The 11828-nt window shown below is 35.6% G+C and overlaps 1 protein-coding gene across 1 annotated transcript; it reads right to left on the bottom strand.

Annotated features, from left to right (window-relative positions):
• Positions 1-1130: 1130 nt before the first annotated feature.
• On the bottom strand, positions 1131-2498 carry LOC142537667 (mitogen-activated protein kinase kinase kinase 18-like). Its single transcript, XM_075643164.1, has one exon. The coding sequence runs from the start codon at positions 2442-2444 to the stop codon at positions 1131-1133; it is 1314 nt and encodes a 437-aa protein (XP_075499279.1). The 5' UTR covers positions 2445-2498.
• Between the last annotated feature and the right edge of the window lie 9330 nt (positions 2499-11828).

Below are 11828 nucleotides of genomic sequence, written 5' to 3'. Positions count from 1 at the left end.
GGTTAGCTGTATCCCTGAACCATTGAGGGTCACACAAGTACTGAATTATTTTGTCCCCGTTGAGATAATAAATTGAAAGAGTTGAATTTATATAAAACATTGAGATAATAAATTCAAGGAGTTGAATTTATAGAAAACATTTAGAAATATTAAATTCAAGGAGTTAAATTTATAATTTAAATATTAAATTCAAATTTGAATTTATAAAAGATTTAAATTAAATGTAATGAGTATATATATAATAGGGTTGTAGGAGTACAAGATCAACATACATATTATTAAAGTTCTTAATTAGACTTTAAAAGAATTAATTAATTAAACTAGTTGAACTAGAGTAATTAATTGATTAAACTCATTAAGTATTTAATTTAATTAATGAGCTCTAAACTTATATATATGTGTATTATGTTTCGGGTTAATTCACTAATTTCAACACATGTTTTTCCAAAAACCCTAGCCTCCAAGTCAAGGAATTTTCGAAAAACCACCTCCTCCCACTCTCTCCTTGTTTTCGGTCACCTCATATCAATTTCTACGTAAAATCCTTCTATGCTTTCTAGTACAAGTTGGAAGAAGAATAAGTAATTCGGTCGTGGACCTGATTCGAAGATTGAAGAAAGGAGATTTGAAGAACGTACCTGAGATTTACAACAAGAGCTAAATTCTCTTATATAAACGTAGTTGGAGATAAGTGAAAATTAATTAAAGGTAAACAATAAAACATCTCATGTATGTTTATTCAATTCAAACCATATGAGTTTCCAAATATCTTGATTGTCAAAATAAAATAAAAATTTTACAAATTCCGCTGTGTTTGGGCATGAGAGAATACGAATCACAACAGGATGTTGTAGCTTAATTTTCATTGTAGTGCAATTGCCTGATCCAAAATCGAGATATGTTTAGCTCATTATATGGGAAGCTCTTGTTAAACTAGTTGCTCAATGAAACAACTTGTAGTTTAGGTTTTAAATTTTCGTTTCTTGGTGTGAGAAAACTGTAATCCTACAGCTCTTGTGTTAATTTTCTTCTTCGTTAACCAAATTTAGATCGATGTTGGATGAAAAGATTCGAATTTGTTAGAGCTGGAAGTTCCGCCAGTTTAGATTGTTGGACTGGTCACGCCAAGTTTATAACATGATGCACTTTTGTTTAAAAGCGATAAAGATGGAAGAAAAGGTAAAATGTTGATGCGTACGAGAAAAGGATTCCATTAAAATTCTCTCAAAAATGGCTTCATCAGTATCATCACTACACATGACTGGAGCTGTATCAACTATGCTAATTACTACATCATTAAAACAATCAAACAATGAATCCTCAACGGCAACCGATGTCTGAAAATCTTCATCACAAAATGCATCAGATTCCGAAGCAATCGAGTCTTGTTCAGAATCTTGGTTCCGACATTCTTCGATTTCTGCACCACATCTCACCGTCACCCAATCGTCATCCTCGGCCGCCGCCCAATCTGGAAATTTGAAATTCGATGAAAAAGACACATCTGTGAACAGATCCTTGATCCTGTTCGTGGGAGATTCAAAAGTAGAAGAAATAACTATATTCGTTTCATTTCTTGATGAATCCGATATTTCCAGCGAATCCCAGAAGCCCTGATCCATGACACTTGTCGGGGATTTCCTAGGAAACTCTATGATTTGTCCGCAATTTTCACCAAGAAAATCGTGCTGCAAAAGCTCACCCGCCGTCCAACGTTCTTTCCGATCCCTTGTCAAGCACTTGCTTAAGAAATCCTTCCCGACGTTCGAAAACCAGGCCGGGATTTTCGGGACATCGCCCGAATTTGCGATTCTGTACAGGGCCGATGCGGGATCCTTCATCTCCGGCCAAGGATTAGATCCTGTGGCCATCTCAATCACTGTACAACCCAAAGCCCATATATCAGCAGGAAAGCTTTGCTCTTCACAGCGAGCAACTTCCGGGGCCATGTAAGCGGGAGTCCCGGCGAACATTTCTTTCGAAAAGTTGCTTGATTCCACCCATTTTGCACAGCCGAAATCAGCTATCTTCAACCCTCCATCTTCGCCTATCAATATGTTTTGCCCCTTGATGTCACAGTGAACGATTCCATTCAGGTGAAGATAGCTCAATCCCAGAAGAATTTGATGCGCGTAGAATTGAATCAATCCTTCATCCAACAACCTCCCCTGTTTCGCAATCTGCTCGGAGATCGTGCCGCCGGAGACATACTCCAAGAAAAGATTGTAAACCGGCTTACGGTTCTCGAAAGTGGTACCAGAACCGAAGCATTTAACTATATAAGGAGAGGAAAGCTGAGAAATTAAACAGTGCTCTTTCTGTAACAAGATAGAAGAAGGTACATCGGTGGACTTCACTGCGAAAAGATCTCCGGAGGCGGAGGTGGCAAGATACACCGCCGCGGAGGACCCTTCACCAAGCGGAGGACCCCTTGTCCAGTCCATGGTCCACAAAAGGGGGGGAAGAGAGAGAGAATTGATGAAGAGTGAAGGTTTTGTTTTCTTCGTTTTGATTTTGTGCTTGGGGTTCGACCATATATGTATATATACACCTCCATACAAAATGTCGTATCCGTATGTTGTTGACACACATGCCTATTCCTTTATTTTATAACAGCTTCGTCGAAAAAATTCAGAATTAATTATTTTTAAAAACTTCAGCATTAAAATGATCGATTTTGAAATTAAAATGGTTAAAAAATTGAATAAAAAGAGAAATAGAATACGAAGTTTTGGGTTAAAAGATATTTTTGAATTATACAAACAATTAACAAAATTACCGTTTCATTCATCTATACTAATCAATTTTTGGTGTGTGGTGAAGCTTTTTCAATACTTGAAAAATATCTTTAACCACTCAATGTCATATTATTTTTTCTATTCATTTCAATTTCAAAAATAGATAATTTTGATTTTAAAATTTTAAAAATTAATTCCTTCTATATTTTACGGATAATTAATATTAGCTAAATTATTCGACATATAAATTGAGGATGCATTCAGGGTAATGAATTTGAAATCTATTTATTTCCATTATAATCTACTTGGGAAATCGAAGAGTCGCTATCCAGAGCTATTCGGTAAGTTCCAATTTCAAGGACGAAATTTATTTAAGGGGGGAAGAATTGTAAGGTCCAAAATTAAGACGACGTAACTCAACTGCATGCAAATCTAGGAAATATGAAAAATGAGTAGTTAAATGATTTTAATTGCTAAATTGATTGGCATGCTTATATGATATTTTAGTAGTTTTCTACTTACATGCATTAAAATGTATTTTTAAGGGTTATTCAAGTTGCGATCGAGGAACGGAGACCGATGGCTTAAAAACGTAAAATATTTTTCTTAAATAATTAATTTTAATTATTTAAAATATGAGTGATGTTTTTTCATATTTTTGAAAATAAGGGGTTTTGAGGTTATTTTATACGCTGGGACGTAAATTTTATCGGTGTTGGTTTTTCAACAAAAATATGAACGTTTTGTCAACCCGGCTGATAAATTCACAAACTTATTTAAACAAAATTATTTTTATATTTTTAATTAATCACTAATGGGCCTAATTAATCTTCCTAATGGGCCTAAGCTTGATTAGTGTTTTAATTAATTATATAATATACTAAAACCCTACCCCATGCCATTCATTATCACGCCTCCCACCTCCCTCAATATTCAAGGACACTTTTCTCTCTTAAAGGACACGACACACACGACACACACAAGGAAAAATCAAGGGAAAAGCATCGGCTCTTTGTAAAGAAATTTCGCCCAAGGCTTCGTGCCATCGTTCTTCTATTCGTCAACGGTTATTCGTGCGTTAAATACGCAAAAGCACGAAATACATCTCATTTTCTCATCTATCACATCGTATTATCGTTTAAATATCGTGTGCATGAAAAGCATGAAGTTCTTATGATAATTTTCGGAATATTGCACATACATGTATTAAATTCATGAATTTTGATCCAAAAACTTGTTCTATACGTGTAAAGGGGCTGCCATGATGTTAAGTTATGATCAAGTATGGTATACACATGATTTAGAGTTCTACACACACACCCTAATCACCACATAATCGAAGGAAAGAAGCTGGAAGCAATATTGCTGTCATGGGGTCATGGGGTTCGGGTTTCATGTATAGGTGCTTGCTTGGTCTTGGCTTGGGGTCAAGGCTAGCCAGGGACTTGGTTGAGTCGAGGGAAGAGTCCTATCCATGATAGGACTCAAGTAAGTGGGCTGGGAGGAGTCCTTGACAGCAAGGACTCCTACCCGAGAATTCTTCAAGCCCTGCGCAGAAGTTGCACAGGCTTCCAGGGGTTAATGGGCACGGTCTGTGGTTCAAGGGCTGGGCTAGGGTGAGTCTTAAGGGTCCTAGGAATGTGTGTGAGTGGTTTATTCAGGGGCTGGGCTCGCTGGTAGGGACCTAGACACGAAAACGTAGAGTTCATGCATGTTGGGAGTTCTCGGCTAGCTGTTTGGTTGGTTGGGGGGCTTTGGGTTTTGCTTGGGAAGGGTTCATAAGGGTTCCAAGGGTCCAGTAGGGTGCCTTAGGGGGTTGGTCAAGGTTTGGTCCACCATGGCTCGAGGGTGGCTCGAGAAAATCGAACCATGGCTCGGGATCGAAGTTTATAGGTCAAGTTAGGGTTTCTTTTTGGAAAACAATTTGAAACACGGCTCATGGGGGTCGAGTCATGTTTCACAAGGGCTAAAATAATATAAAAGTCTAAGTTTTGAATTTAGGAATTTTATATTAAAGTTTAATATTTTTCGGGATTAAAACGCCTTCAAAACGACTAATTACGAATTAATTAAAAAGTCTAGTATTTATGCCAAATAAAATTATGAAAATTTTAATGTAAGCTTAAATAATTATTTGGGACATAATAGAGTCAATGAAATTAAGAAAAAGTCAAAACGTGGAATTTTACGTCTAGGGGTAAAACAGTCATTTTACACATAGAAATTAGTAAACGTCATGGCAGTATCCTGAATATTGCTTTACATGCTAATATGTTTATTTTAAATGTTTATGAATTTTTATGATGTTAAAATGTTGATTTTAAATGTATATTATTTAATATGTAAAAAGTTTTATTTTAAATGTTTATGATTTAATATGTCAAAATGTTATTTTGAACGCTTATGATGCTGAAATGTTTATTTAAAAGATTTATGAATTTTGTATGTTACAAGGTTTCTTTTAAAATGTTTATGGATTTCTATGAGGAAATGATAACGTTAAAAGATATGTTGCATGTTTTTTTTTTAAAAGGAAAATGATATTAAATGCATAATTTTTATAAAGTGATGAAATTGTAAAACGTTGAAGGAAGTGAAGTAATTGTGACTATTGAGGATATGCGGATAAGAATGGGGATATCGTGAGGGAAAAGGTCCCAGAGGGAGCCCGACGATCGTATTTCCATTTGATGAGGATAGGCCAAGGCTCAGTTGACGAGAGATCGTCGCTGATGTCCCCGCCGCTCAGTACTGTGCTTACATGTAGATGGATCCATCGACTTTTGATGATGATGAAAGTCACAATTAACGATCTGAATTCAATAAAAAAGAAAATGTTTATAATCATGATGAAAGGATACATGTTATGAATGAGGAAAAGGAAAATGTTGAGGTTTAAAGTATGCATGTTCATATGAATATGTTGAGGGTGATATGAAAATGTTTCCGAAAAGGTTTACGAAAACGTTTATGAAAAGGTTTACGAAAATGTTTATGAAAAGCTTATGAAAATGTTTATGTTTAAAATTGATGCATCAGTATGAAAATGTTTTTCTTTAAAGTTTATGCATCATGAAAATATTTATGAAAAATGTTATTGTTTAAAGTTTATGCATCTTCATGAAAATGATATTTTAAGTACAAGTATTTTCACTGTTGTATGTGATATGTATATGTAGTACTTGTCATCAAGATTATGGTGTGTTGAGTATTTAGACTCACTAGGTGTGATTGATGTAGGTGATTATGATAATAATGTTAATGGAGGTCTTGATGGTTGACTTTGATGGACTGAAAGTGCACATAACCCGAGGAACAACGCTAGTTTTCCGCACTAGTTATGAATTATGATTTTAAGATTATGTTAAAGATATTTTATGAACTTTATTTATGTTTATGAGTTGTTTTTGAAAGGTTATAGTATGAGCTATACTTTTCAAATAATGTTTTTAGGTTTAGTAAAATGTTGGATAATTTTATGCTAAACTATTTTCTTTGGTTTTTAAATGGTAGTTGGTTGTTTTATTTTTAAAATCATGTCAAAAATATTTTATACAAATATGTATGGTTCGGCCGATGCTATGTAAGGTTTTTTTTAAAAAAAATTCCAGTACTTTTTAAAAAAACGAATAGTAGACGTCTCAGAACTGATCTATGAATACAATACGAAATTGTTCTTAAACACTGATAGAATTATGCTACTAATCTAAGTTGATAACACTTTGAAGTGTTCCTTCAAATCTGGGCTGATTGCTTCTTGTAAGCTGATATGCTTTGAGCGTGCCCTTTTCTGTTGATTTCACAAACTTATATACTTTTCTACACTTGTATATTGATGATCTTGGTATGGTATTTATAGAGGTAATGAGACCGTACACCAAGACTCATCAAATATGTTTGTTGCAATTTGAATTCGTTCCTCGAAATATGTTTGTACTTTCCGACAGCCATTCTGGAACATTTTGTCTTTAAGCTCTGATGCAATGTCCATTATTGTTCTTTGAATGGACAAAAGCTTTCCTTAATGCGCACAGCTGGATTCCATTTGAATAAACTTGTCGTGTTCTGCAAACTGATTTATTTCTAATTGATGATCTCAACTGGTCAATTGAACTGATCTTGAACTAGTTTTGTGAAATCATTTGGCTCGTCAGCTGAACTAATTGCACTGCTTCAGTTGAATTGGTCATCTGAGCTCTTCATCAGTTGAGCTCTTCATCAGCTAGCCAGGCTTCTGAAGGTTTTCTGTTGAACTATCTATCAGCTTGGCAATCAGTTGAACTGGTTCAGTTTGGGCGATCAGTTGGCAATTTCAGTTTTGGCTCGATAACTGACCAGTTCGAGTCCTGATCAGTTCCAGTTTCTGCACACTTAGGTAAATTCATTAGAAATAACATTAAAATCAAGATTTCGAACAAGAAATGTTCCAACAATCTCCCCATTTTTTTATGGTTACGATACTTTTGTAATTAACGCGAACTAAAATTTTAAAATTTAACTAATTCTCTCTGTGAGAATAAAAAACATTTAAAACGATTAAAAAGAATTTTTCAGTTCGAGGGATAAAAAAGATCCCCCTCAAGAACTGAATTTAAAAACGAGTTTAAAACATTTTTGACTTTGAGGGATAATTTTAAAGAAAACTCCTCCCTCAAGAACTAAATTAAAAACCCTCCTTAAAAATATAATCATTTACTCGATTTAATGATGTTTTAGCATCTTTTAACATTCAAGGAGTTTAGGCAACACATTAACTGAAAATATTAGTTCAGTTACATTCAAACCAACTGGATAAACATGATGTTTATTTAATCAAATAAGCGTCTCTTGTATTATACATTAAGCACACCATCATATATAATGGAAATACACATACAGTAGCAGATTTTAAATAATATCAAATATCAATTAGTTTATACATAATAGAACTTAATGTACAAATAACTGGTTGTCTTGAATGCTTTGATTTTGAGTCTCTTTTTGCCAGAAGAGCAGCTAATTTGCCTTGGACTTGATCTATGTGAAAACCCAGGATTTTACGATCCGAAGCAAATCAAGTAAGTAATATTAACTTGAAGTTTACCTCAAACTAAGCTCGAAAATTTTCGTTCCAACTAGATAACTTGAATATTAACTTATATTTTCATTAAATATAACTCTAGGAAGCAACTTCAAAGTTCGGGGATTAACTCAACAGGAGGCCGAGCTGCAAATAACCGCATCCATCAAAGAGTTGTCACGGGAGGAGTAAAACCCCAGCTCAAAGACTCGATCTTTCAGCTCGGAGAAGCTCAACCAAGCTTGTCCAAACAAGACCAAAAAGGGAGCTATAAGTTGAGCCAAGAGTTTGGACAAATTAAATGTGCAGGAAATAACTTTTGAGTTAAACCATGAATGAGCAAAGGGAGGAGCTAGGAGACCAAGACACAATTATGAGGTGAGGGATGGCCTTTGGTGCTTGATATGCTTTGACCACCATAATGAGTACAATAAATCCTTTCTTGGAGGACAAGGTGGGCGGCCATGGGCTAGATGAAGGGGTAAGTCTTGGCCTATAAATATGAGACACCATGCATTGCCATACCACCTCAAAAATCAAGCCAAGGTTTCGGTTTTCCCTTCCCCTCACCCTCCAAAATTTCGGCCAACCAAGCAAGGAAAAGAGGAGAAAATTTCGTACGGTCCAGTGCTGAAACTTTGCGTCAAAGTGCTGCCGGATCGAAGACCTCATTTGTCAAAGTTACGTCGAAGTGCTGCAGAAATTTCGGGAAGCAAAGTTCCAAAGTCTACCAATTTCGGTTCTACCTTCAAAATACAGTAAGTGGGCTTTTGTTACGTATCTTTTTGTATTTTCAAACTTTAATATACATAATATGGCATGCATGTATGTGTGTCCTTATTTTCAAAAATGTCAGTCTCTTTTATTTAAAATTTCGATCGATTATATGTTTCTTCTATTTTTTCGAAATTCGTTGATTCCGCTGAATTCGTTTGAAAATCTAATATCTGCAAATTTTGATAAGTTCTGTTCGATGAAAATCTTAAATCTTTGTTACACTATTACGATTCAATTTGAAATGGGACAAGAATTGTGATTCTGTCTGGCCCCCAATGGTGGGTATAAAACCATTTCTGTTTGGCCCCCAATGGTGGGTATAAAACCATTTCTGTCTGGCCCCCACCGGTGGGTATAAAACCGAGTTCTGGCCTCACCCCTTAGAGGACTAATATATTGGGGACAATTTGACCATGAAAATGAGATGGGTAACAGTGTTGTGTTTGTTCTGTCCGAAATTATCTGATTTGCTTCTGAACTATTTCGAATCATCTGAAAAACTTTGTCTTTTGTTCGATTCGTTTCCGTTATTATGAGTTAAAAGTAAAACTTTGTCAGCGCCAAGAGGAGTTCAACGCCAAACAGGACCGGTACATTTCGAAGCTTCACGACACTATGGACAGACTTCAAGAGCAGAACAACTACCTACATTTGGTGATAGAGAACATGGAGGAAGAAGAGGTAGCACCAATGGAAGTGGCCGGAGACGACAGTGCCAGTGACAGCAACGTCGGAGAGATGTTCGATTAGATTAGCATTATAATAAAGTGTCTGGATTGTAGTAAACTTGTGACTGAAAAAAAAATATTATGTGTACCAAATTATTTTGAAACTTGCTATTATCTTTCTATTGCATATTTAAAATTTGATATGTATCTTAATTATAAAAATGTTTTTATCTTATAGGAAGCCAACATGGACTTTCAAAGCATTATAAATGAACTTCAGAAACAACTTCAGGAAAAGGAGTCAGAAATTAAAACACTAAAAGAAAAAAAATGAAAAACTCGAAAGAGATAACTACCAGTTGGATGGGAATAACGTATGTATGATGGAGGATTTTCGTGAGGCCATAGTGGAAGAGAAGAAACTATGCGAAGACGTTAGACGTTTCGCTGCTTATCATCTAGAGTCGGAGCGTCAACACGAGATCACCAAGCAAGAGTTGAAGAAAGCGCAAGATAGAATTTTTACGCTCGAAATCCGGGGTAATAGTCTCCTCAAAATGCAACGCCGTCTTGAAGAGTGAATCGGAGCAAGAAATCGATGAAAAAGTAAGCCAATCAACAATACAAGAACTACAGGATCAAGTGAACAACCTTGATCACCACAACACACAACTGCAGAATTACATTGAGCACCTACAAAATGAAATGGTCAACATGGAAGAACTCATGGGACAATGACCGACTGTTTCAATTGGGAAAAATTCTAGCAAGCGGACTAGGTCAAGTTATACTAAATGGACGACAAGTCCAAGTATCGATCCCACAAAGACTATTATTTAATTACTAAGGTCTAAATTATTCAATTTAATCTAGGCAAACGATAATAAGCGAATTGGTGAGAATTTAAACTAGCAAAATTAAATTAAAATATGGTAAGTTAATAACTAAGATCGAATTTTCAGAACAGGTTAAAAATTGGGAAATTCTTAATTTCAACAAAATGACCAGGAACACACAACGGTCCAAACTTTGATTATTATCATGCACTGGAATTAAATAACCATAGATTATTCGATGTCACGATGAAATTCCCTGAATTAACTATAAATCTTTTTCTAGAATTTATAATCATATTTTCATTTAACAGTCCAATTATTTCTAATTGAATTTAATCAAACAAAAACACATTATTCAACGGTGGAATCACAGCTGTCGCCTAAAATCGCACATTAAAACCGAATACCAATTCTAGTCGATTTAACCGTGTGTGATTAATATTTTTGAAGCTAAATTTAATCTATTCTCTTTCGAGTCAAGATCAAACAAAAACATGCAAATAATTGGCCAGATTAAGAGCACGAAAATTTCGCAAATATTAATCAATAACATAAATTAATTCGTAAATCAAATAATCCAATAAATGAACAACATTAAAAGTTTGTCCCTATCGTGGTCCCGATCACAAGAAAACTACTCCATAAATTCAAAACTAAAATCAAATCTAATATTCGAATTCATGAGTGAAAATAAGAAAACAAGAGAGGAGAAAATCTCAGCGATTGTGCGCGGTTCTTGCTTGTGAAGTGCACGAATTTCTCTTGTTTCTCCCAAGCCATCGCGCCGCCCTCAAAAATCTCGAAGCTCTCGCCTTTTCTTCCTCTCCAAGTCGGCTCAAAGGTCTCGATCTGAAAAGTGTCTTCAATCTTTTTAATTTCTTCCCTAAATCTCCTAAGATCTTCGCGAATCGGATCTAAAAATCTGGTACACGGACCCCGTGTAAGCCTCCGGATTGGGGTCCGTGTAGTCTCGATTAAATTCTTCCTGAAGTGCTGCTTGAAGCGGACCCCGTGTAGGGGTCTGGAGTCAGGTCCGTGTTGTCTCGCTATTTTCTTTTCTTGGCTGGTTCTGGACACGAACCCCGTGTAGGGGTCCGTCTTTGGGTCCGTGTGGGCTCGTGAATGTCATTCCTTTGGATTTTAGGACACGGACCATAACACGGGGTCCGTGTATAGGTCCGGGTGTTCTCATTGTGATCTTTTCCAAATTTTTTCGGGTATTTCTGACATGGCATTGCGATGTTTAACTCTTCTTTCTTTTCTTTGGCCTTTTATCATCTTTTGGTCAAACCTGCAAATAGCAATAATAACACGAATTAAGCGCAACACTCGGAATAAAAACGCCAGATAAGAACGAATACGACAAAATAAAGTCCCTAAAATGCTATATGATTCGTGCTTATCAGACAACTAGAAGAAAACCCGATGGAAGAAGAAGTTAACGAGGCCGTAGGAGACGGAGAAGTTATAGACGAGTAGAGAGAGGACTCTAGATTAGGCATTGGTTGTATTCAGAATTATTAATCATTTGTTTTAAAACTTTTGATTGTATGAATTTCAAAATTTAATGAAAGTATTTTGATTTTACATTATGGTGAAATAAAGTCATAAAATATATGTTGTAGGATATGGCAGGCAGACCACCTCGAACATGTCCTAGAACAACATTAACAACATAAGAAAGAAATGCACAAATCTAAAAAAAAACGATAAAGTCCTCCAAAAATCCTAGAATAAAACGAAGCGGACT

Source organism: Primulina tabacum, chromosome 2 (assembly GCF_025594145.1).
Source record: "Primulina tabacum isolate GXHZ01 chromosome 2, ASM2559414v2, whole genome shotgun sequence".
NCBI classification, from domain to species: Eukaryota; Viridiplantae; Streptophyta; class Magnoliopsida; order Lamiales; family Gesneriaceae; genus Primulina; species Primulina tabacum.
Note: the sequence above shows the minus strand (reverse complement) of the source record. Positions and strands in the feature narration are given on the sequence as shown.